Here is a 25,476-nt window from a genome sequence, read left to right on the forward strand (position 1 = left end):
GTAGGGAGCACCCTGACTGCACTGCACTGACCCAACCTTGGGTCAGCTGCCACCATCCTTTCCTCCCCACCTCCCTCAGTTCAGCAGACAGGCCCAACCCCAAGGGGCTCTCAGCCACCAGCTCAGGAAGAAAGCTTGGCCCTATGGGTAACACAGATGATGTCTAAGGTCACTCTGCCAACACCGTCGCCAGGGCCCTGAGAGACAGAAGCCTCTTCTAAGATGAGGAGACCCAGAGGCCACCACCTTCTCCTCTCAGGCTGCGTGTGTCCCCAGGTGAACCCAAGAAGACAGTGAAGTGACTAGCTGGTCTGGTTTGGGTCCAGCTAGTACCCTGAACCAAGGCCAAAAGTTGTTTTTCTCTAGGGCACTCCCACTTCCCACCCAGCCTTCACCTGAGACTCAGGTACTCCCCCCCCACCACCACCACCCCTGCTCAGCCACACCCCAAACGACTCAGATTTCTAGGTAGACACACCAGTCCTTTATTCAAATCTGACTTCCATGTCCTGCCACACCGTTGCAGGTGAGGACTGGCCAGGTGCAAGCTGCCAGTCACTCGTCCTCCTGGAGTGACTTCAAGCCCTGCATTCCATCCTTGCCAGTGAAGCACCTGCTGGATAAATGAGGAAGTAAAAGGAGAACTAGAGCTGGCTCCAGTAGGAGAAATACAGAAAGGTGTCCCCAAAGGGTGCTGTGGGTTGGAGAGGAAACCAGAAAGAACCCACAGGGAAGACCAGACACTACCAGGGCCATAGGATTGTGTATCATCCCCCAGAAAAGAACTTACAGGTGACAGGCTGCAAGAGCAGGGGGCTTTGCCTTTGGCTCCTGCTCCCAGGTGAAATCCCTCTTGGGACAGTATGCCAGGTCATCACTGCTCTTGGGCCACCCTTCTGAGATGCACTGGCTTCCCTTCAACCTGCCAAAACAAAGGAGTGTTACCCCCAGGGACTTGGATGTGCTCACAGCTGCCCCTCCCCACCTCACCCGAAACCATCCACAGCTCCTAGGAGGGTCTCAAGCTAGTCATCGGGCCATCCTGGCAGAGCCCCCATCATGGGCTGGCATGACCAGGGCAAGCCTGAACCTTGACCAGGCCACATTCCATCCCTAAGCAGAGCCAGCTACCCACTGGGGATGGAGCTGCTTAGAGAACGGTGTGGGATCTGGGGGAAAAAAACTCATGGTGGCAACAAACATCAGAGAGCTGTAAGTTAGGAGTGTGACTTAAGGAGGTCTGGAAAACACTGTCAATTGACGAACAAAAAAGCCAAAAGGCAGGATGCTCAGCGCTCTCCAATCCTGCTTACAGATTGAACCTACTTGTGAAGCGCAACTGCCTGGCCTGCTTGCCTGGCTGCAGGTGGGGAAGGGCTAATGGCTGGGATCTGACTTTAGTTCCAGCTTGATTTTTTTTTAAAAAAGAAAAGAAAATGGAAAAGCAAAAAACAGTCAAAGAAACATTACCCAGGCACATAATTTTACTTTCAAATGAGCTCTTGACAAGAGGGATGTGGACACGAGCAAAAGGAGTTACCTCGAATTACAGGGCTATTTCCACATATGAGCTAGCCAAGGGAGCAGCTTGCGTCTCAGAGGTTTCTGTTGGGCGCACAACACTTCTGTCCTCCGAGGGGCTGCAGCTTCCATAGGCTAGCGGAGAACTCTCAGAACTTGTAAAGCAACAGCAGAGCTAGCTAACAAGCAGTCAGTCTGTGGTCACCCAGGGACACTGCCCACAGTCTGCTCTCTGGCCTGCTTCTAGGCTATGCAGTGTGGTCAACGTCAAGTGCCCATGTGTCTACTGTTCCTGCTGAGCTGCCCACCCCATTGAGCCCTCCGGCTGCCACCGCCAGAAGCCTGCCAGGGCTGCCTGGAGGTCCAACCTGCCCAGTTTTGTCACCCACCTGCTCACCTAACCAGAACCAGTGGCAGTCAGCTGTCACAAGGGGCCTGTCAGTGTCAGTTTACTCAGCCTTCCTGGTCTAGCTCTCTGCAAGCCTCAGGCAGGGCTCGCAGGTCTGCTTCTCAAATTGCCCTCTCTGCTGAGGTCTGGGTGCCAAGAGCTAGCAGCAGGAGTATGTTGAGCAATGAAAGGGAAATTGTCAGAGCAAGGTTCATTTCAGACGGTCTTTTAATCAGCTTCGTAAAGCCAAAGAAACTGTGTACAAGAATCCCTTAACCACTTCAAATACAACATCAATAGGATATGCATATGGTCTTCCAGTAAAAAAAGGACAATATAAATAAAATATTTTCAAGAACCTCTCAGGGACATCTTCGAGTCTACTGTGAGCTATACACAGCAGATGGGCTGTACAGGCTGGGCCCAGACAGCCAGGCACCTCTGCTGCCACCTGGGGCCCGTCCCACCATGCTACACTCAGGAACAGTACATGGAATTGAAAAAAAGCTACGGCCTGCTCAGCTTCCAACAAAAAGCGGACTCAGAGTCTGTCCAATCTCAGCGACTTGAATCAGGCGAAGGTGGGGGAGCCCAACTTCACCCAACCCCACTAAAAAGGAAAATATAAAAAAAGACAACACAACCAAAACCAAAAAACCCACACAACCCCCAATGATTTTCTCAAAAGCTCAAGGCTCATGGTTTAAAAAAAAAATTAAATCAGAAGTGCTTTTCAAAAACGTTTTTAAAACCCTTAAAAACTGACAGCACTTCCTTAAAAATAAAGTCTAATAAACCATCTAGGGGGTGAGAAGCAGTCAGGTTGTGTTTGACAAGATTAGAACTGGTAAGACTACAAAAGTGGGTACAGGAGGTGTGTTCACTACACATTAACGATTCAGCGAAGCTCCCAAAATCTTTAAATATACAGCCATTGGAAGGACGATCTTGAGCAGGAAGGATTTTTACTCGTTGTGTGTAGCTGAGAACAAGAAGCAGGTACAGTGTAAAAGCACTGAAGCACGCAACAAGAGGCAGCATTCCACTCCCGGGTTCAGACCTGAAGGGCTTGGCTCTGTGGCCTCGGGAGCAACCAACCCCCCCCACAGCTGAGGGCAGCGGGGCTGGGTGGCCACACATGCACTTATGCTGCCTGCTCAGCGGGCCCCTCGTCTCCCTTTCTTTCTTGGTCTGGTCTAGCTTTTATGTTTTGTGGTAGAAATGGCTGCTGGCATGGAGATCTGAGAGGGCAATCTCGTCCCTTATGGGCAAGCACAGTGACAAGGTCTGAGTGTTGCTCACAGAGGGTGCCAAAGCTTGCTCAGCTCCCACCACAGGCCCTCAGAATGTGACTTACCATAACTGTCGTAGCTGTCTCTATAGGACCCTCCTGAGCTCCGGTCACCATAGCCACCACCCTGACTCCGGCTGTAGGAAGGAAATATGTGGGCGCTGGAGGGTATCTTAGTCTACCCACCCTGACCCTGTGCCAGCATCCCAACAGAAGCCTGCCACACACTCAGGCAGAACCACAACCTCACCTGCTGTAGTCTCTGGAGCCCCCATAGCCCCCACTCCTGGACTCAAACCGGCTCCCCCCATAGCCTCGGTCCCCTCCTCCTACAGACAAGAATAGGGAGGACAAGTGAGTGCCAGCTCCTTGCAGCAGTGCTCCCATCATGACCTCAAGGGCCTCAGGCGTCAAAGTGGCACTCACCTCTAGAGAACCCACGTCCCCGGCCTCGACCCCCACGGAAGAAGCCTCCTCGGCCCCCAGCAGAGCCACCTCGGTACCCTCGGGATCGGTTGTCAGATGACTTGCCAGCCTGGTCAACTCGAATCTGTCGCCCATCTACAGACTGTGGAGACCAAGAGACTGGCTCAGGTCAGCTTCTGTACCTCCGAGCCCTGTAAACCAGAACCCTCTACATCCCCAAAGCAGTTGCCCCTCACCTTCCCATTCATGGCCATCATGGCGTCCTTGGCGTCGTCAATGTTCTCAAAGGTGACAAACCCAAAGCCCCGTGACCGCTGGGTCTCCCTGTCTTTCACGACCACCACTGTGCAGGGGAGAGGTCTGCAGTTGGCACCCAACATCCCCAAAAGAAGTTTTGCTCAGCTGCCACCAGGCCAGGACCAGCCTCACCTTCAGAAATTTGTCCATATTTTGAGAAGACCTGCTCCAGCGACTGCTCGTTGGTGTCAAAACTCAGCCCTCCAACAAAAAGCTTGCCTTCATCTGATGCCATGGTGGCCTGTGGCAAACCGTTGAAATCTTGAGGTCCTCCAGAGGCTTCATTGTTCACCCCTCCCTCCTATTCTACTTTATATACAAGTAATATATGCTTGTTGAGAACACGCTAAAAAATTATCTTTCTGCTACTTACCATCCTAGGCCCACACCCAAAACTTAATTCAAAACAAGCTGTTAATTCCTTCATTACTCTGGGCCCCATGACCCCACCTAGGGCTCCCTGATAGTGGGCCAGGTTCTTTGTACTCCTCAGTACAATCCTGGCAGTAGACCCCAGATGATGCCTTTAAGAGATATTTAGGACTGGACACTTAAGGCAGGCAAGTGCTTCCTTTATCATCTCGGTTCTTCCTTTCGCACACAGGCACCGAACTACTTAACAGAACCATTGGGGTGGAAATAGCAAAGTCATTGGCCTGTGAGGTGGGGTGGCCAGAAACCAGGCCTTCGTAGGGTGATGGGGTGGGGTTCCGACGTGCAGTGGGTATGTGGGGCCGGTGCTGATTTGGACCGACCCTTTCTGGGCTGGAAGAACCCCTGCCATATGGTTCCGGAAACTCAGGCCTGGAAACGTGCAACTGGAAACCCAACTTGGGACTGAGACCCGGGGTCTTCGTTCACCTCGTGCAAATTCAACGAGAAACCGAGGAAGCAGAGGGAGTAGCAGAGATCCGCCAAGTGGCCCCACCCCAAGCCCGCCCACACCTTGCGCATGCGTCCTGCACGGGCCCTGAGACCTGGCATCCGGGCACTCGGCGCTCCCGCCATTTCGCGGGGCGCAGCCTCGCGCTCACGGCCGCCATTTTGCGGCAGCGGCGCCCCACTTTCGGCAAGCCTAGGCCACCGAGGGGACGCCCCCCGGCTGCGGCTCGGCCGGGTCTACCGCCGCCCCACATCGCCGGTGGGGCAGACTCCACCCTGAGCCCGCCCCGGCACTACCCCTACTCAGGGGCGTACCGCCGCCGCCCTGCTTCCTCCGGCCGGCCCCAGGCCGCCCGCCGCCCGGGGCCCTTGGAGCCAGTGCCGCCAGGGCCCTCACCACAGAGTAGGGCAGGTCCCTGACGCTGGCAGGAAGACGACACCACAAAACGATCAGAGCCTCCTAACGCGCAAGTGAGGGGGGGCCCCCACCGGGGGCCGCTCTTATGTACGCCGCCACTGGGCTCCGCCCCCAGATGTCGCCTTGGCCAATCTCAGGCTAGGCGATCATTGGCCACGCCTTATATTCATAATGTAGGCCGGGCTTGTATAGGCCACGCCTTTTCCGCGCTCCGGCGCCGGGCGCTGTAACTGGCGGGAACGCGCAGGTCCTCAGTGCCCAGCCCCCGAGAGGGGGTGGGACAGGGGCGGGGCTGACCCACTTCCGCGTACCCACCTCCCACCTGGAACAAAGGCCTCCGCTGTTGCCAGAGGCTGGAGCCTGGTGGAACTGTGACCTTTGCTTTGCTCCAACAATTGCCTACATTTCCACCTCACCCAGGTTCCCATAGATACTACGCCCAGTTTTGATACTTCAACAACATTTGAACCCCGACAACAGTCCTGTATACTTGTTCATATAACTATATTTGTCCATCACTCCCAGGAGTCCAAAGCTCCGAATCGCCACTTCACGAGACTGACTGCAAAGCCCACCCAAACCCGGACACTGAGACAAGCTCATTTACGTGGACCCCAATATTCACCACAATTCAAATTCTCCATACTTCCCAACTTTGGGGAACCCACTTCACTCAGTTCAGTTTGCCTGCAAATCCGACCTGCACCAGCCCACACCCCAACACTCACCTAGCCAACCACTTGTGCATCTCAGCTCTAGCCGCAGACTGATTCCACCGGCCTTTCAAGCCCGCCACTAGGGCCCAATCCTCCAGTCTTCACTGGGCTCAACCCTGGCTTACCCTCCACTAGTTGCTCCGTCACCCCTGCCCCAGTGCACCCAGAACCCACTCTGCACCCACAGGGGGCCGGCGCCATTCTAATCCTCCCCTTTTGTCGTTTTCCTGTCTTTTCAAGGCGTCCCCAACATCTCTGCTATCAGGAGAATGATCTTTGCAGGAATCCTCAACCCTTGGGGAGTCCCTTGCTGTAGCCAACACCTGCCTCCTGCCCAAGTCTCTGCTCATGCTGTCTCCTGTGGCCCTAGACCCTTCCATGGGTAAAGAAAGTTAGTGCAGATCCCTGCCTGCCAGACCAAAGATTCAAGCTACATGCCTGCACTAGAAAGTCTTCAGAGGTTTTGCAAAATGCCTTGTTCATTTGTCCGTCCATTTCACCAGCACAAATTTATTAAACGTTTACTATGATCCCATTGCTGCTATGGACTGCAGTGTCCTGGGTTCCCATCAACTGATAACTGTGGATACCTGTCCCTGGGTGCACCTGCACCAGGCATCGTGTAGGAATTGTGTACTTGCGTCACAAGTATGTAAAATGTCTCCATGTCTGTTTCTGTGGTAACACGAGTATGTGTGTCCCTATGACTCGGAGTTAACCAAAACCGTGTGTCTCCCATGGGGTGCTCTCAGGGGGCTGGGACCACTTTCATCTCTGCCACAGCCGCTGTGTCACGTTCACCCCAAGGACAGTAGGGGGCGCTGCGGCCTAGCTGTCACCCTGACCCGCGTTCTGTCAGGCCCGCCACGAGTCCCAGCGTGGGAGGGGGTCTTCGTCTCGCCCCACGCCTCAGCCCGAGCGCTGCAGGGGTGGGTAGCCGGGGAGGAGGAGGCTCAAAATAGCCGCAGACGGGGGCGAGGCTGCTATTTGCGGCCCGGAACGCGCGGTACTCGCCGCCTCCTTGGCGGGGACTGGGGATTAGGCCGGGAGGACCCGGTCGGCGCATTCAGAAATCGCCCCTCCCCAAAGGGCCGCCAAGGAGGAGGCGCCCCCCTCCTAAACCCCCACAGCGGTCTCCGCCGCAACCAAGGCTGGACGCCCCGCCCCTCCCCGCATTGGCATCGCCATGGAGACGGAGGGTGTGGCCACCTCGCTCCGTACCACCCCCTCCATCCTCTCAGCTGGGCCTCGCCCGCCGGATGCCAGGTTCTACCCTGACACAAGAGTAATGACCAGGCAGGAGACACTAATGAGGACCTCAGACGTGGACGGTAGTGGCTGGGATGAGACGATTGTATGTGGGAGACCTGGGGGCCGTCTAATTACCACACCCTTCTGGCCTGCCAGGCGAGGGCTGGAAGGTGCATCCGGTGCCTGTCGAGCCAGGGCGAGGAAGCACGAGGATCCTGGCCCACACCGGGGTCCAGAGCCAGGGTTGGGGAAACAGAGACTGAATGTGTGTTCGAGTTGCCAGGTGTGGTGCACATGTGTGCCCGTGGGCAGTCTATTCATGGGTGCAGAGAGGGAAACAAGGATTTCTGGGGACACTTACTTGTGTGGACATGAAAATGGGACTATGTAAGTGTGCACACAGGTATGGCAGTGAGTGCATGGAACTCATCTGTGTGAGAAAACTGGCATGGAGGTGTGTGTGAGCGCACATGGAAACATACTTTGCAGGGCACTCCACATGGAAAATCGCAGGGGGTTGTGCATTCAGGATGTGGATGTGGGAGCAGCTGGGGACAGGGCTGGGTGTGCGTGACTTGGATAGACTGGTCTCACAAAGCATATGTGTCCATGGCTGGTGGCATGACTCATGCTCCTGGGGTGGGCACCCATGCTGTGCATCAGCAGTGGCCAGAGCCTCTTGGGGCAGAGGAGGGACACAGGAGGCCACAACCAGGAGGTTTGAAACTGACCCTAACCTAGTTTCCACCTGCAGGAGGAGGTGGGGGCTTCTGATCCTAGGAGGCCCCAGCTGGTTGCCAACTGTGAGCACAGGAGATTTAGCTGCCCTGAGCTTAGTTTCTCTGGTCTCTAAGAGGAGGTCTCCACATGGAGGAGGATTCGAAGGGCAGGGGGACAACTGGCAGATACCAATGACCCAGTCTAGAACATGGAGACTGGCTTGTTTGTGCCCCCTCAGGTTCCCATCCCAGGAGTATAAAGGCCAGGTAGTGACCCCAGTCCCCACAAACTACATGCACACATGATGGGCTGCAAAGTGGGATCCTGGGGGACACAAGGAGACACAGACCTTGTGCATTTGCTCAAACCTGCACTTGGGCAGAAGGCCTGTGGGACCTACAAGCCTGCCTCTCCCATCATACACGTTTGCTCTTTCCCCACTTCATGATGGTGGCCCCTTCTACTGAGGAAAACTGAGGCACAGACAGGGTGGTAAATGCAGTGACTGGCAAGCACACACCAAACATGCATTCAGGCATAAAGCATGGATCAGGAGGAGCTAATCCCTACATATGCCCTGTACACTTGACCTTGGCCCCACACACAAGTGTCTTCCACACACAGGCTCTCCACAGGCACAAGGGGCTTGTGGCATATCCATGGCAACACTGGAGTACACAAATGAAGAGTGCTCCCTCCCTGGGCAGCTGCAGGGACTCAGGGAAGAGCTGTGGGGCAAGCAGCCCACACATGTGCCCACACCCCCTTGCACCTGTCCCCACCAGAATCACCTGGCTGGGCTCCAGTGGGCCTGTGTGGGCGAGCCTGTGGCTGAGTGCTGGGCGTGTCTGGGGAGGGTGCTGCATTGGGTGAGCAAGTCTTCCAGGACCTGAGTGTCCAATGCTGGGTGTAACTTCCAACTTTGCAGTTTTCTTATAGGAGATCTTGGCCCAGGCTGAGAGTGGAGGTGCGGTTTGATTTGAGGGTCACGCAGTTGATTGAGGATGTGGCAGAACCAAAGTATGGGTTGGGGCTGGTTTGGGGTGTGTGCAGAGTGTTGTGTATTAGGGTTGCTGTGTTGCAGAACATGGAGCCACTGGACTATGCAGGAGGGTGCCTCATGTAAATGTCCAGTAAGAAGGCACATTGGTCTGTCTGAGGCTGTAAGGGGCCCTGCGAGGGAGTCTGAGGTGGTGTTGCTTCTCCTGGAGGCCTGTGGAGAGCATCTGGGGAGTGGGGAGGGGGGTACAGTGCAGTTGGGGTCAGCCTGTGAGGGGCTGCCTTCCCCTGCCACCCTGTGGGGTGGCCCCACCCAGATTCCAGAAGGGTTAGGGGGTGTACTCCCCACCTCGGCCTGCTACCCAACCTGTAACCTTGGCCCAAGCCCACTTCCTTGGTTCTGGGCACCCAACTCAGGTGGAGCAGCTGGCTCCAGGGACGGGTAGTGAGCATGGGTGGAGGCCAGAATGCGCCTAGGGTAATAAAAGAAGGGGCCCCCAGAGCGGGGCAGAAGTAGTGGAGGGGCTGCTGGGACAGAGACCAGATGAAAATAGAGGGAGACCCATACAGGAACAGGACAGGCCAAGAGACTAAGTAGGGCAAAAAGAAAGAGAGGGGACAAAGACAGAGGAGGAGAAGCGGGCAGAGGGAGGAGAGGAAGGCAGAGACGGATGGAGACCAGGGGCAGACATGAAGGCAGCAGAACAAGGACACAGGTAGGGTACAGCAGTCAGGAAGCAGGGCCTCAGGGGCCCTGCCCCCACCCACAGGCAGGCTGCTCATCTGCCCTCAGTGACACCAGAGGCTGCTGATCCTCTGTCCTCCCAGGGTTGGGCAGCCGTGGGTGGGATTGGAGTCAAGACTCCTGGGTTGGGCCCCAGTGCTCTTGGCTTGGTAACTCCCATTCCCAATGAGCCTGGAAAGGAGGGCAGGTTCCACCAGGCCCCGTGGTGGGGAGGGTAGCTGTGCCCCAGGCACTCTCCCAGTGCTGTGGGTGCAGCTGGCCCTGGTGGCACACCACTCACTCCATCTCATCAGATGGCTCCACCCTAATGTCCTCCCCAAGCGACCCCCTGGCTGACTTCAGCCTTTGGCATTTCAACATCATTCAGCTAGCCCCAGTGACCCATTTAACCACCCCCGGAGGGCTCTTGCCCCAAGCAGAAAGCCATGACCCCAATGACTTCCTGCCCACCCACAGCAGCCTCTTCACCCCAGGAGCACTGTCCACCTGTGAGCCACCACCTGGAATCAGGCTCCACACCTTGGTGGCCACGCCATTCCACACCACCATCCCCCACCGGACCCTCATCTCAGTCTTGAGCTCTCTGCCTGGGACCAATGGTTTGGCTCACATCCTCCCCAGCTGGCAGACTACTCTGTTCACGCAGACCTCTGCCTTCTCTGTGTAACTCCTGGTCACAGCCCAATCTGAACCACAGCCAGGCAGCGACATGGACTTCCTGCTGCCCTAATCTCTCCCTCTGGGGTGCTCAACAATCTCTGCCTAGAGGCTGGCCAGGTACTAGGGGCTCTTAAAAGGCACCTTTCTCCGATATCCCAGCTACCTGAAGCTCCCATGCCTATCACCTCGCTGAGAACAGGAGGCCCCTTCAAACAATACCTCATCTGTTCCTTCTCTGCACTTCTCTGGCCTCTCCCCCAAGCCCAGGCCCAGCGTCCAGCCACGTTCGTCCTCTACGTCCTGGTTTCTGTTCCCTCCGCCAGCTCCTCCTTGGTTGCCATCTCATTCCCCAAACCACAGACTTGGAGAAACCCTTTCGGGTCCTTGGCCTTTTGTTTCTCCCGCATCCAGATCTCCCGGCTGCTCCCAAAATGCCCTTGCTTTTACGCCTCCTAGTTTTTGTGTACGCCGTGCCCTCCACCTGGGGGGAGGCCCCCTGTTCCTCTATTTGGCAAACTCCAAATCCTTCCGCAGCCTCAGCCCAACTCAACTTGCCTTCCTCCCGTTCGGTCCCCAACGCTCCCACAGCGTGGGGACTGCAGTACTCCCCCAGCTCGGGATCTCGCACACGGTGTCGTGGGAGAGGGGGCAGAAAGCAATACCTGGGCGTGGAAGGGTGCACGCGATGGCGCGGGTACGGGTAGGGGGTAGCCGCGTGCTGAGCCCCCGGATACGCCCCCTCTTCCGTCCAGGCCTATCTGCCACTGTCAAAACTGCCGCTAGAGGCAGGGGTGGGGTGCCTAACGCCTCCGCTTCGCGCTTGCGCACTTAGCCCGGTCACCAAGCAGTACCTCTTCAGGGAGGCAACCACGCACCACTATTGGTTTGTACAGAAGAGCCAATGGGGAAACAACCAATGAGGCGTCCCCAAGTGGGCGGGGCCTGGGCTTCAAACGCACTGTAGGAGGTGGGCAGGGGCGCCCTTTTCTTGGTGACGTCAGACACGTTTCGCGGCATGTTGCCCTGGAAACCACGTTTCCATCCCCGAGGGTTTCCGGGGACCGCCTCTTCCCATTCATCTTTTTCCTCAATGAGAGAGGGGGCGGTGCAGGGCCGATCCGGACCCTTGCTGTCCCTGCCCTCTCTGGCCATCAGTTTACCTTTCTGTGCCTCCCAGTCCTTCCTGGTCTGACCCGCTGTCCCTCCGGCCACTGTACACCCTTGGCTGGCAACCCCACCCCACCTCCTGAAGGTGTGTGAGCTGTGACCCTAAGCCCCCACGAAGGGTGGGGTGCTCCTAGGACACTCGGGCTGGGCCGTGACTCTCGCACCCGGAGCTGCGCCCTGAGGAGTAGGTTCCAGAGCTGCAAGAAAAGAGAAGTGCTCCCCGCCCTGCATGGTGCAGACACAGCCCCGTGATTCAGCGGATTCCTCAATCGACCACCTCCCTCCGCATCCCCCACCTAGCTCTAAGGAGGTCACCTGGGTCACAGAGCTCAGTCACCCCCGGAACCGGACTGCATAGGCGGAAGTTCCACCTGACTTGTCCCACCCACGCTTCCACCACCTGCAGGGACGTTTACCCCGTTGACATTGAGGTCTGAAGGGATCCGCCTGACCTGGGCATCCTGATACCTTTTTCCTGTTGATTTTGGGGTAACTGGGCAATGGAAGAAAGGCAGAAAGGCCTCCACAAAATGCTTCCAATGACACTCCTGGGAAGGAAACTTTCCCTTCCTTTTAGGGTCCCTGGAGCTGGTGCTTTGGATGGCAGGAGCTTGGGTCATCACAAACTGGCCAGAAGTAGTAGTCACTAATTTCAGAAACACCAATTGTCCCCAGGGCAAGTAAATGATGCTTCTCTCTAGGCCTCCATAAGTGGGAATGTAATTATGTCTCCTAGGTGGCAGTGCTTGTTAAGTGAGGAAATCCATGTAAAATAGCTAAGCTCTATGATTATCCCCTCACCCAGCCCCAAAGTGATTGAAGGTGGGACCCCCGGCTGTGGAGGTTGTAGATGCCAGCTAAGTTCCCAGGCCCAGCAGGGCAGGGGTGCTTGAGAAGGTAGTGCCTGGGTAGGGCACAGCCTGGAGGTTGGATGCATGAAGGTCAGAGCTGGGGAGTGCTGGAATGCAAGGCCAAGGAGTCCACCCAGGGCCAGGTTGCCTAGCACACCAGTCCTGGGCCCTGGGAATTTAGAAGACTGGGTCCTCCGGAGGTCTGAGACAAGGAGGGAGCCTTGGTGGTATTCTGGGAGAGGAGGGGGCTCGACTCAGGGGCCAACCAGAGCAGGGAAACCAGAAGACCCCAGTCTGGGCCCACGCCCTACAGGACTTCCGGTCTTGGGTGCCTGAGGTGGCCTGCCCCTCCCTCCTTTGCAGGGGTAGCTTCCTGCCTGCCCTCACCCCAAGCCATGGAGGGCGCCTCGAATGTTAAGGGATGCAACCCTTCCTCTTTTTACACTGGGACACCCTTCAAACTCAGATAGTAGAGGACCCCAGCATACCACCACATAACCCCCCATGCCATCCCCAGGCATGTAATACCCACCCCCCACCCCAGGGGAGCAGACAGTCTTTTACTTGTGTCATTTTCTCTTTATTACTTGAAATCACTGTGTTTGTGTAGGCTTTTTTTTCATACAGGAAACTCATGAAAGGTGCAGGCACACCTCACAGCCTGACCCCCACCCCCAGGGCGGGTAATGCTTTCTTCAGGGGGCCATGGGGAGGGTTGGGGGCTGGGCAGGGCCTGTTCCTGCCTGGGGCCTCTACCCTTAGACCCTGGGAACACAGACATTACTTAAAAATTGATAAAAAAACAAAAACAAAAACAAGAGAACACACATTTAAATATCCAGGACAGTTCTTCAAAAACAAACCCGCCCTTTTCCCCTGTTGAAAAAAAAAATCCTTGACCCCTAACCCTCTGACCCCTCCCTGCCCGCCCCCCCCCACAAAAAAAATTTACAGAGCTACAGTTAACACATGATGTTCACATCTGAAACCATTAACTTGAAACACATAATGAGGAGGGTTGAAGACCTGGGGTTCATCTACAGGTAGGACAAAGGGAGGGAGACAGGCAAGGGGTGGGGTATTCTATAGGACACACAGGTGGGGGAGGGGGAAGGCCCAGACATCTCCATTTATCAGTAAAAAAGTGAATGAAAAATAAACACCCCCATTGAAATGGCCCCAATGGGGAGGGGATCTGTCCCTCTGCTATAGGGGCCAAAGACCCCTGGGGAATGGGCATGAATGGGGAGGTTCCAAATTAGACCAGCAGCAACCCCCCCCAGGGGGTTAATGCTACACAGTGTAGCCCCTAACCATGCGATTCACAGCTCAGCACCCCCTCCCCTCCAGGCTGCAGGAGGGCCACCCCCAGACAGTCCACAGGCCCAGCTCTCTCAGGTTGGGCTGAGGGCATCTCCCTGGCCCCACAGCCATTTCTCTCCTGATTTTTCAAGGGATTCCCAACTACTATTGGCTCAGTCAGAAAATTAACAGTCTATAAATACCCCGAGCTCAGAAAGAAAAATGGGGTGGGGCGGGGGGGGGGGCTGGAGAGTAGCATCAGAGGATATAGCACAGTGCGTGGCCGGCAAAGGCTGGCAACAGGTCTGTTCCTGTTCCTCTCTTTCCTGCTAGGGAAAGGGTAGCGCATCATCACCCAAACCCAAGGTAGGCTTTGGCCAGCCTCTCCCCTGAAACAGCTTTTGTTTTCCGGAAAAAAGAAACCAAGAGAAAAAAGTACAGACGGGGAATAGACAGCCACTCGTTGGTGTAGCTGCAGGTCCTATGAGGTGTTTGGAGCCCTGCGGGGCCCTGCTGGCTGGGGGAAGGCCAGAATTGGCAGTGGGGGTTCTCTTCTCTGTGCCCCCCTCCTGTCTGTAAAGTGCATATGAGGCATCTACATTTTTGACTTAAACCTGAAGAGGGTGGGGGGCTGCAGAGCCAGTGGAAGGGCTGGGGCAGCTTTCTCATCTCTGCTCTGATCTGGAAAGACTGCTACATATGTGGAGCTTGGGAAGATGGGCAGGGAAGGACCCTGTGTGGCTGAGGCAGGGCAACAGAGGAAATGATGAGAAGGTGGGGAGGTGTGAGCTGAACCGAGAAGGCAGGAACCCATGGCAATGCAGGGTTTGGAAAATCGTGGTGAGGAATGAAATTAAAAAAAAAAAACCCACAAACAAACAAAAAATAAAAGAGAAGGATGCTGGCCAGGGAGGGAGGGGCCTCCTGCAGTGCCCACTGCCCGCCCTCCTGAGCTGGGCAATACTCTCAGCCACCCTGGGGAGGGGCGTGGGACAAGATTCCTAGGCAACCACGAACTCTGACTTGATATCAGGGTTGACTTCTGGCTTCCAGACTGATTCCTCGAAGTCAAGGCCCAAGCCAGCGGCCTCACTGGGGCTGCCACTGCTGCCTCCACTGCTGCTGTCACTGCGGCCAGCCTTGCGGCTGGGTGGCCAGTGGTAAGGGCCACGGGCATCCCTCCGGGCCTTTCTGCGGAGCCGTTTCTGCTGGAGCAGCAGCTGCAGGCGCTCCACCTTGCAGCGGGTGGCTCGGTTCTCTGTCTGCCGCAGCCGGTCCCCTGTAAAAGAGGCAGTGACCGTGACCCCCTGGGAGAAACCGGACCCCCAGCAAATGCCCCTCCAACCCAGCATTAGGCACAGCCCAAGCCTCCTGGACACTCGCTCCACTCACTCTCCAGTAGATCTCTGGGATCTGTGGGTTCATTAAAACTTGTTGCAGCTGTGGCTGGGTAGCTCAGTTGGTTAGTGTGTTATCCCATATGCCAAGAATATGGGTTTGATCCCCAGTCAGGATACATAAGAATCAATCAATGAGTGCATAAATAAGTGGAACAACAATCTGTATTTTTCTCTCCCCTTCTTTCTTTATAACAATTTAAAAAAATGCCCTGACCAGTGTGGCTCAGTTGAATGGGCACTCTCCCACAAAGCAAAAGGTCACTGGTTTGATTCCCAGTCAGGGCACGTGCCTGGGTTGTGGGATTAGTCCCAGTAGGGAAGCAGTCAAGGCACGTAGGACAGGCAGCCAATCAATGTTTCTCACACTGATGTTTCTTTCCCTCCCTTCCCCTCTCTCTAAAACTTGATCCAGGGCCCAGTACACTAGCTTCGAACCTAGTGAAGGCAGGGCCATGTCTAAGACAGGCACTCAGGAAGCATTCATTACATGAATTAAATGCATATTGAGCCCTTCCAGCTGCTTCTGTGACTGAGAAGAACTCAGGTTTGTGCCTTGGTTTCCCCTTCATGGCCTGGGTTGGGGAGCCCACCAGACACAGTGGCATCACTGGTCAGCACGAATGCAGATTTACAGGGTAAAAACAGGTTGGGAGACAAGGGTTGTTGTGTGGGAGGGGAGGCTGGGTTCCCTCCTTAGCCTGACTAGGCCATTCACAAAGGGTCCACTTGCCATCTGGAGAAGGCGCCCGAGTGGTGTGAGGAGGAAGTGAGAACAAACCCCCTTCGGAAAGAACAAGGACACTTTGTGCCCCCAACACACGATCCCTTCTCTCTGGGCTCTCCCAAAGCAGGCTGAGTGGCAGCTGGTCACTCCCCAGCCTGAGGTGGGCCAGCTGCTCTGAGCCTCACACAGAAGGGCGTTGAGTAGTGAGGATGGGTAGGGCACCCTGGACACTCACCCGTGGGCTTGCCCAGGCGGGCCTGGCTCAGGGAGGCCGGGGATGTGGCTGCCAGCTTCTCACAGGAGGTAGTTTTGGGGGTGAGGTCTGCGGCGGGTGAGACTGGTGCACATTGGGCGTGGCATCGCAGTTGGGTCAGTGACGGGGGCATTCCCTGGTAGTGCCTTGTGGCACTCAGGAGGTCATTGAGGATCTGCAGAATGGTTCCAATGTCCCGTCGTGGCCGCCCACTGCTATCCTGGCAGTTGGGGTGCAGCGTGCCTAACGGGCGCAAGTTCGTTGGTGAGTGCCCAGGAGGTAGGACCCTGGGGCCAGAGTGACATGAGGATCCCCCCAATGCATGAGGACACAAAGCCTGCTGTAGGGTCATGAGTGTACATGGAGATTACAAGTGTACATAGAACTGTGAGAGTGTCCCACCCACCGTGTATGTGCGTGCACATGACAACTGGGAAACAAGTGGAAGCCACTGACACCTACCAGAGAAGGTCCCTGAGAAGACCCCCGGGGCGTGGTTCACGAAGCTCTCGATAATGGCACCAGGTTTTCGGGAACGGGAGGTGGGGCTGCCCCCAGGGGTGGATGTGGGGCTGGCCCGGGTGCTGGTAGCAGGGGAACAGTCCATCTGCTGATGTGGGAGGGGGCACATGAACTTAGGGTATAAGCACAGACCTTGGTGTTCAGGGTCTAGGAATTACCTACCAGCCCAGGGTCCAGGGACAGACTTTGAAATAAGGAATGCAGTAGGGGCTCTAAGTCCCTGTGCCAGCCCCTCACCCCCAACACCATGTTCCAGCAAAGCCCAGCCTTGGGTTCACAAGATAAGCCCTTCCCAGACTTACCTCGGGGCAGGTGGTGGGGGCCGAGTGGGAACGGAAGGAGCCGGCTGTCACAGGTGAGGGGGATGCAGGCGCAGGGCTGGTGGGCACTGGGGGAACGCGGGCAGCACTGGACAGTGGCCGGCAGGGAGAGGACATGGGGGTAGTCATGCTGGGGTCCCCACGGGTGGCAGCAGCTGCAGCAGCTGCAGCAGCCAGCACATGCCGGTGTTGTAGTGGGGCATGCTGGGCTGCAAGCTGAAGCTGGACGAACATCATGTGGTCACCCACTCGAAGAGCCAGGGTCAGTGGCGAGCGGCCCGACAAGAAGTCACTGACCTGCAAGAAATGACCCATCAACCCCAAGGTACCAGCCCTAGGCATCCCCGGCCCGTCCCAGCCCAGCCCCCCATGCTGTGTGACCTGGGGCCTCTCGCCGCCCCTCTCTGGGCTCTGGGGTCCCTGTCGGTGCCACGGATGCTTAAATAAAATGAATCGGTATTTCCGGAAGCCGCCTCCGCCAGCCCGGCCCGGCCCGGGCGCCGCTGGGGGCTGTGGGGGACAGAGGCAGGTCAGACAGCAGGGCCTGGCCCTCCCTGGCCAACTTGGTTCTTTTAAGGGGAAAGTGAGGTGGGAGGGGGCGGGGCCTAGCTGGAGGTCACTGCCCTAACCTTCACCTTGTACATTTTCCCCTCCCTCGAACCCTGGAATCCTCTCTGCCTAGGTTTATGGCACAGGGACCTATCTTGGGCCCCCTTCCAGTTAAACCACGGGGGTGGGCAATGAGTGGGTGGAATTGCTGGACAAATTCTTCATCCTAACCTTTGCTTTCTCAAGATAAATATTTATCTGTCCTGGGCGGGGCAGAGGCTGAGAGGCGTCACTGCTGTGGGAGGGGCCCTGACTAGTTCCCTAGAGCCAGGGTCCCCCAGGGCCTAAACTCGGCCCACACAAACACAAACCCTCCAATTGGGGCCCCCTTTCTCAGAGGGTGTGGGGTGCCTCTGACCCCCCAGCTGCACTGGGGCCTGGCCAGCACAGAACTCTCCCCAGGGGCCGGACTAGAGGTTGGGGGGGAGGCTTCTGAGAAGTGACACAGGCTGGATGACTCAGAACAGCCGCCTCCCAGCTCTCCCCTGGCAGCGGCTGGTGTAACCTTCTGTGCTTGGTGGCCTCAGGGAGGAGGCGAGGGAGGCAAGCAGTGCGAAGCCCCCAGCCCCCAGCCCAGTCTGCATGACCCTCCCTATCCCCAGAAATGCCCTTTGCAGGAAGAGCAGCTGGGGAGCACCTTCCATTCCCTCCCACAACTTCCTCCCTTGGGAGGAGGAATGGGCAGGCATGATGTGGTGGTGCCAGGCAGGGAGCAGCCCTGGGAGTCCAGTTGATCCACCCAGTGCCCCCCCATCTCCCTCCTGACGCAGGCACCCCAGGGCGGATGTGAACCAAACACACAGGGCCCCCTTGGCAACCACATTTCCCCTTCCCCCAGGAGAAGGGAGCTCAGTTCACATCTGCCCCAGGAAATTAAGAGTCCCCTTGGGGCTGCCAGGACCCCTGTTCTTCCCCTACCCCACCACCAGTCCTGATGGCAGACCACCCAGTTCCTGGCCCCCCTTGTCTTCCACACTAGCCTGCTGGTGAGGGCAGGATGCTACTTGTCGGGGAGGGGGCGAGGGCCTCAGGCAGGAGGAAGGGAAGCGGCTGAGCAGGTTTCCTGCGGCTGGCCAGCCCAGACAGGGAGGCCTAGAACCTGCCCACCCCCTCTAGGGGAGGGCAGCAGCCTGCTTCCCCCACCCTGGCAGCAGGCGGATAGCTGAGGCCTGTGTCACCCTCCTGGGAGGAGGCCCTGCCGCCAGAAAAATGAGAAAAGGAGGGGGGGAAAAAGGCTGCAACAAAACCGGGAATCTGGGTGTGTGCCAGCCCAGGCCTCCCTCCTCATCTCCCTCTAGGCTGGTTACTAAATATTTTCCTAACATCCTGTGTTGGCCTAGCTGGGTGCCTAGTTGCCCCCCCACCCCTCCCCCTTTTGGGGCAGAGAACAAAGGCCAGAAAGAGGAGGGGGAGGAGTGACTATCCACCCCTCACAAAAGGGTCATGGAAGGCAGGAGTGTCACTCAGGCCAGCCCCTCCCTCCCCCCCACCCAGCTTAAATTTTATAAAGGTCGCTCCGGGGAAACCAGTGGCCCTGGAAGGGGGTGCTCAGGGACATAGGCCCCAGGGGTGGGAGACTGGGCCAAGGTCACCCCAAAGGGAGGCTTGTGAAAGCTTGACCCCCTCCCTCTATGGCAGGGACCGTGGGAGAGAAGGCCCTCAAGGTCAGGTGGTGAGTGCAGGGAGGGGGAAGAGGAAGCTGGGTGACCAGGCCAAGATGTCAAGAAGGTGGGGCAGCAAAAGTCCCCTCCCCACAGGCTTCCTGGGAGTACAAACAACCTCAGGCTCTCCAGAGGGGCTTGGCACTGGGCCTGCTACCCAGTGGGCTAGGAGGGGCGGCGCATATCTCACCTGGGTCTCGGTCAAGCTCTCCAGGGCCTGCATCACAGACTGTTCTGGCCTTGAGGCCTGAGACTGCAAAGAGAGGGAGGGGAGAAGAGGAGACCCTGAGTATGCATCCTGGGCTGGGCACCTGGGCTGGGAGGGAACTGCTAGGTGGGGAGGTTGGAAGGGGGTGGCTGCCTTGGAGGGCAAGGGAGCCCAGACTTGTATGATGGGGACCATGCTGGCATGAAAGGGGGCTGCCCACCCAAGTTGGGGCCTCCTCAGCCATTTACCATGAGGCCCGCCTCCACGGTGGGCACGAGAGTCAGCTTGCTGCCATCCCCCACGCCGAACTCCTGCAGCTTCCCCGAACTGAGCCGGCTGGTGGGGGTGGGGGGAGGAAGGAAGAGGGTGAGGCTACAGCACAGACCAGGCAGGGACACGGAAGCAGCGGCTGAGGGAGAGGTCTGTGCTTACTGAGGTGAGACCATAGTTTTTCCACCCCATCTCTCACTGGCCCCTAGACCCAGGGAACTGAACATAGGGCGAGGTTCTGGCCCTGGGCTCCCATGCTATTGATTCAGACCCCTTCTCTCAAGGAACACCATCTGTGGACTGTGGCACCTTTACATCTCAGCAAGTCAGTTTTCATTACCCGTGCCCCATTGTGCCCTGTGACACCTTCCCAGTCACCCCAGGGCCAGCCCTGCCTATAATTTACCCACTGGGACCCTGGGCTCGTCTTTGTGGGGCCACAGGGCTTAGCCTTTAGGGGCTTTGCCCGGCCGGGCTCCCCCTCCTCCCTCCCTCCCTGGCGCAGGCTGCCGCCGTTCAGACAAAGGAGACCCTCCCCCTCCCGCCCCTCCCCCACCGGGGCCCCTCCGCTGGGGATGGACACAGCGTGTCCCTGGAGGCCCGCGGGAGGAGGGCTCCCCAGCCTGGAGGCGATTTAAATACCATGGGGGAGGGGGAGGCTGAGGGGAGTGCTGGGTGGCGAGAACAAAGGGGGGCAGAGAGAGGCAAGTGGGAAGAGACAGCTAGCCGCAGAGGGGGCCTCAGAGCAGATACGTAAACCGGCAGAAGACGAAGGTTGGGGAAGCGACGGCAGCGCACCCCACCCCCGCAGCCAGGAGCACCGCACCACCCCGGGGGCTCCTGCCGTCCTGTAAGGGGGGTCACCTAAGCCCAGCTGGGGCACTCTCGAAGCCGCCTTTGTGCAGCGACCCCGGACAGGGGAGGGGGCTGAAACAAGCAAGGCCGAGCAGAGGGCGCCCGAGAGCGCGCCACCCCCACCCACCGCGTTTGGCCGCCCCCTTCCTTCCCCGAGCTGCGAGCTCTTTGTTCCCGTCCAGGGGCCGGGGCCAAAGGGGGCAGCAGACCAGGGGTGCACTGGGGCCGGGGCGGCGCGCGGTACTTACGTGTCTTTGTGGAGCAGCGCCAGGCGCTCCTTGGGTACTTTGAGCCGCTGGGACAGCCTCTTTCGCAGCCCCTCCACCGTCTCGTCGGGGGACACAGACAACTCGTAGCGGGTGCCCGTCGTGCTGTGGATGGCCAGGCTCATGGACGCCACATCCGCCACCGGGCCTAACTCGCAGGCACCGCCGGGGCCCCCGCGCCGGCAGCTCCGAGCACCGCCGGGCTGCGGCTCCATCCCCTGCCCGCGCTAGGGGGCTGGGGTCCGCGGGGCGCCGCCAATCCTCGCCGCGCCTCCGGGCAGGGCAGGGCAGGGCAGGGGCTCCCCGAACCAGGGTCCTAGGGGGGGGGCACTAGGGATGAAAGGCAGCGTGTGTTCCCTTCGAGAAGGTCCCAGGAGCAAATGGCGAATCAAGAATCCCAGTGGCGCTCAGGGGTCGCGTCGGCTCGTTGGGGCGCCTTCCGGGGGTGGGGACGGCACTTTCGGCTTCTTTCAAGGGCAGCAGGCGGCGACCAAGACACCGCGGTCGCGGGGGGAGAGTCCCAAAGGAATCGGCGCCCCAGGCCGGCACTTAGGTCCGTCTGCCGCTCGGGCCGCGCTTCCCGGCGCGTCACCTCCCTTAGCAACAATCGCAGCCGCCGCCGCCGCTCCGAGGATCTGGGGGTGAAAGTAACAAGAAAAAAAAGTTATAATGTAGCAATGTTCCAAGGGGCGGGGTCTCCGCCCCCTCCCATTCACTACTTACTCCGCCGGCCCCGAGCCGGCCAATCGGCGCGCGGCGAACGCTTAGTAGGCCGTGCTGTCCAGCCAATGGGAGTAACCGCGGCGCTGCCCCACGTGGCCGCCGCGCCCGCCTCTGGCCCCGCCCCTGTCCCAGTGGCCAAGGGGAATGCGGCGGGGGCGGAGCTGGCGCTGCAGAAGCCGGCCCCCACGCCCCCGCCCGCGCTGGGGGCCATTCATAAGGCCTGCTGCCCACAACAAAGGGCGAACAGCCCGGTAAGGCGCGAGACCCCGGCCGGGAGTAGTGCGGCGTGAAGGCGGGCATTGTCCCCGCTCCAGAAGGGGCAGGATGTCGCGTGGCCTCTCCCCGCGTCAATCCGGGAAGCTACTGCGGGCGGAAGCCAGGCAATCCCCGCGCCTCATGGCTGGGCCCCTTTCGGCGGCTCGCGGGTGCGCTCGACTTTGGGGCACGAAGTCTCCAGGAGGAGTGGGGCTGAGGGCGAAGTCTGCATACCGGTGACGTAGCCGGTGTCGGGAGCAACCTTCCCGCGCCGGTGCCACCTCACGTCCCACCCCAGTCTCGCGGGCCAAGCCCGCTTCTCAAGTCGCACCCGCCCGAGCAATGACGTGACGCGGCGTCCCTGTTGCGCCCGCGCGCACCGCTCTGCTCGGGGCTGGGGTGAGTCAGCAGCGCTAGCGTGCCCTCTGCCGGCCTGGTCCGGGAATGCTGCCGGGAGTCCTGGGGAAGGGGCGAGAGGCTGCCCCGGACAGGAGTGAAAGCGAACCGACTGTGGGCTTGGGGAGAGCCTTGCTATGAGTGTGAAGCCTCTAAATCAGGAAACTGGGACCATACAGCGGGGGGGGAAGCGGGAAACTGGGACCATACAGCGGGACCATACAGGCTAGAGCAGCAAATAGCTCAAGGTCACTCTGGGGAGGGGGAGTTGCCTAGGGTGAGGGGGCGGGGCGGGGGCTGAGGTCCCTCCACCGGGGTGCTGGCGGTGCCTAGCTCCTCCCATTCCAAGTCCCGGGGCTGCTTCCCAGAACTGGAGATATTCCGAATTCTGCCTGCCCCAAGAACAAAGAAAAGTGAGACACCCTTAAGAGCCTAAAGTGGGGAAGCCCTCTTTGGCCCAGGAGATCCCGCCCAAAACTCACCAAGCACGGCCAGCCGGAGGTCACAACAATCCTGAATGTACCCAAGTAAAGATCAACTGCGCGGTGCCAGGGTAGGTCTGGGGCAGAGCAGCCGGCCCGAACCTTTATCCGCGCCGCCTTCCCTGGGGTGGAGTTTGGGCGGGCAGGGGGCGGGGGTGAGGGGAAACGGGCTGGTGGTGACGCAGGCTATCCCCCGCCCCTCCCAGCGGGCATGGGCCCTGGGGCGCCGCCCGGCCTGGGCCACTGGCCTCGCAAATGACTGTACTCCCTGAATGCCGCTGAACCCGGGACGCACCCCTGCTCAAGCCTCGGGAACTGGGTTTCGGGGTGCACAGTCGAGTTCCCTGTCTCGCTCTCTTTTTCTGCCCTTCCAGGCTCTGTGCTTCGGCCTGAGGGCGCTGGCGTCTTGGGTGGGGGACAGGAAGGGGAGCCTGAGTCAGCAGTGCAGTCCAGGAAAACAGGCTGGCTGAAGTCACCTGCCTGGAGTGGGGGGGGGGGGGTGCCCCAGCAGGCGGCCTCCTGCATCCCTTAACAGTGACCTCAGAGGGCATTTAGGGAGCGATTAACCAGCACCAGGCCTGCCTTGTGCAGCAGCCAGTCACCATAGGTCCTGTGACCTCGGGAGGGTTTTGGCCTCTGGAGCCTGTTTCTCTCAGCTGGCCGTGGGTTGGAATGAGAATGCTGCAGCATGCCTCACCCTGGGGCCTGAGGTATGGGTTTCTTACACAGACCCAGCGATGCTGTCAGTGCTCAATAATACAAGTTCACAGCCCACTGTCCATCCTTTAGGGTAGGTATAACCCCCCCTATCCATTTTACATACTAGAAAACAGGTCACACAGACAGGAATGTGGCATGTCCTTTCTCCCTGCAATTGCCCAGGGTGGGAGGCTTTCTGAGGATGTTCTTGGTTGGTGGTGGGGCCTTCTTGGTCTTCCTGCCCCCTCTGCATAGAGAGGGACCCCAAGTTCTATACCCCTGTCCACTTATCTGGTTTCTCCCTTTATCCGACCTGCCCAACCCCACCTCCAACTCCACCCTGGCCATCCCTCCCAGGGCTGGGCTCTTTCTGCTCTCACCCAGTGCTCCTGTGGCCTCTGCTCCCACCCCAGCACACCCAGACACTCCCAGCTCTGCAGGGTCAGTCAGGGTCAGTCAATGCTGGGTCAGCAGGAGGGAGTAGCTGGGGCTGGGGTTGAGGGATGGAAAGGAGTTTGCCACACACAGAAGATGATGCTCCAGGAAGTGGAAACAGCTAGTGCAAAGCTCTGCAGACTTAAGTAGCTGCAGGCTGAGTGGTCCATGGTGAGGGTGGTTTCCAGAGCAGGCATGGAGATAGCAGAAGCAGAAGAAGCAGGCTAGATGGGACCCTTAAGGAGCAGGTGTGCTCCTCTCGGGGTGGGCAGAACTTTGTGCTCTCTGGAGGGGCTCTGACCTTAACTCTGCAAATCTAACTTAATAAATGTGTTAATCTACTGGCTTCCTGTTCCTTCTCTTTTAGTGTGTCCCCATAGTTCAGCAATTCTGCCAGGATGTGAGCACAGGTGTACCAGAGGACCCCCTTCTTGCCCTCATCGGGTCCCAAGCCTACCCTACCCTATGGAAGAGGTCTCAATTCCTGGCTCCTGGCTCTGTGGTCTGCTCCACCCAGACCCCTCCTATCCCAGGACTTGGCCCTGCCAGCACTAGCCCATGTCAGGGGGGCAGTGTCCCCAAGGCTCACAGGTCTCCCACAAGGGCTGTGCTATGAGGGCCCAGTTGCATCCTGTTCTCCTAGCTGGAAGCTAAAGCCTCTCAAGGCGGGGCCAGGAGATCCCTGTTGTGGGAGGTGCTGGAGGAGTGTCTTAGTGAAGGTGTCCCTCTTCATCCCTCCTTCCTTGGTCTTACAGTGCCCAACCTGGCCAAGAACCCTAGGACCTTGGCTCTGAGCTAGAGACACGGAGGGGTGGAGCTGTACCTGTGACATCCCTGGCTGTCACAGCTTCTCTGGGCTGGGGGTTCCTGGGAGGTTGGGGAATGCTGCTGGGGCCTCATCTGTCTAAGAGTAGGGAGAACCAGACACACGCACCTCCCTCCACTGAGCTGTGGGCTTGCCTGGAGGCCCATACACACAGGTCTCCCACCATGTCAAGAGTCAAACACAAAAATGACAGTCACTTACATGAGATTGTGATACAGTACTGCATAGCAAATCACAGCTGATGACACACCCCGGGGTGGCCTCCCTGTGTGTCACAGGGAGGCCCAGGCTCTCCCACACAGTCACTCCCCTGGAATACCCTGTAAGCCCTACCCAGGCTCAGGGCTGAGAAGAGAGGGCAAGAAAACTCATTCATGCTTTAAAGCCCCTTGCCTACCACCCGAAGCCCAAGTCTGGGTCACCTAGAGGGTTACAAAAGGGAAGAGGTGGGGCAGCAGAGTAAAGGCATGCACTGCCAGGGCCACCCCTCCCCAGATACCCCACCTCATTTGGGGCTGGGTGCTAGAGAGATGCCAACACCACCAGGGGTTAAGCAGCCAGTCAGGGCTACCCACAGGCCGGGCCAGTGCAGGGGAGGGCCTGTCCCTTTCTGCTGGAGCAGAGCCAGGGCCAGGGCCAGGGCACCCATAGGGTAGAAATCACAGCCTGGCACCTGACAGGACCCCAGGTGTCTGCCTAGCAACTCAGGCTTGGCCCAAGGGCCGCAGTCATCTCCTCACTTTCTGTCCCCATGCCTGGCCTCACCCTCTTGACCCACTGTTACTGGCTATGCCGTCCCCCCTTCTGTTCTCCAGAGGCCCCCCAAGGACCTCTCAGGCCAAAATCTCCAAATCCCCAAGGCTGAGGCCCTACCTCACAGGGAGTACAGGGTTTGAAGCCCACTGCCCTGAGTAGGAGACAAAATCAGCACACACAAG

At 58.3% G+C, this 25,476-nt stretch overlaps 2 protein-coding genes across 7 annotated transcripts; both read right to left on the bottom strand.

The window, feature by feature from the left end:
- Positions 1-461: 461 nt before the first annotated feature.
- On the bottom strand, positions 462-4,186 carry CIRBP (cold inducible RNA binding protein). 3 transcript variants are annotated; one of them, XM_037042351.1, is made up of 7 exons: positions 4,056-4,186; positions 3,863-3,969; positions 3,627-3,768; positions 3,451-3,529; positions 3,267-3,337; positions 791-922; positions 462-616 (listed from the first exon to the last, which is right to left on the bottom strand). In XM_037042351.1, exons 1-6 carry the CDS (start codon positions 4,156-4,158, stop codon positions 918-920), a joined length of 507 nt encoding a protein of 168 aa, XP_036898246.1. In that variant the 5' UTR covers positions 4,159-4,186; the 3' UTR covers positions 462-616; positions 791-917. The 3 variants fall into 3 exon arrangements, with proteins under 3 accessions (XP_036898246.1, XP_036898244.1, XP_036898243.1); XM_037042349.1 differs by having other exon boundaries at positions 470-616; positions 791-2,891; XM_037042348.1 differs by lacking the exons at positions 462-616; positions 791-922 and having other exon boundaries at positions 3,135-3,337.
- Positions 4,187-12,895: 8,709 nt separating this feature from the next.
- On the bottom strand, positions 12,896-22,709 carry MIDN (midnolin). Of its 4 annotated transcripts, none has more exons than XM_037042360.1 (9): positions 22,579-22,709; positions 20,705-21,357; positions 19,580-19,667; positions 19,314-19,376; positions 17,235-17,363; positions 16,836-17,150; positions 16,474-16,618; positions 15,994-16,254; positions 12,896-14,913 (listed from the first exon to the last, which is right to left on the bottom strand). In XM_037042360.1, exons 2-9 carry the CDS (start codon positions 20,935-20,937, stop codon positions 14,636-14,638), a joined length of 1,512 nt encoding a protein of 503 aa, XP_036898255.1. In that variant the 5' UTR covers positions 20,938-21,357; positions 22,579-22,709; the 3' UTR covers positions 12,896-14,635. The 4 variants fall into 4 exon arrangements, with proteins under 4 accessions (XP_036898255.1, XP_036898254.1, XP_036898257.1 ...); XM_037042359.1 differs by having other exon boundaries at positions 16,474-16,621; positions 22,579-22,706; XM_037042362.1 differs by lacking the exon at positions 17,235-17,363 and having other exon boundaries at positions 22,579-22,705.
- Between the last annotated feature and the right edge of the window lie 2,767 nt (positions 22,710-25,476).

This window comes from Sturnira hondurensis, unplaced genomic scaffold, assembly GCF_014824575.4.
Source record: "Sturnira hondurensis isolate 20B ecotype Veracruz unplaced genomic scaffold, ASM1482457v3 Scaffold0003693, whole genome shotgun sequence".
Lineage (NCBI taxonomy): Eukaryota > Metazoa > Chordata > Mammalia > Chiroptera > Phyllostomidae > Sturnira > Sturnira hondurensis.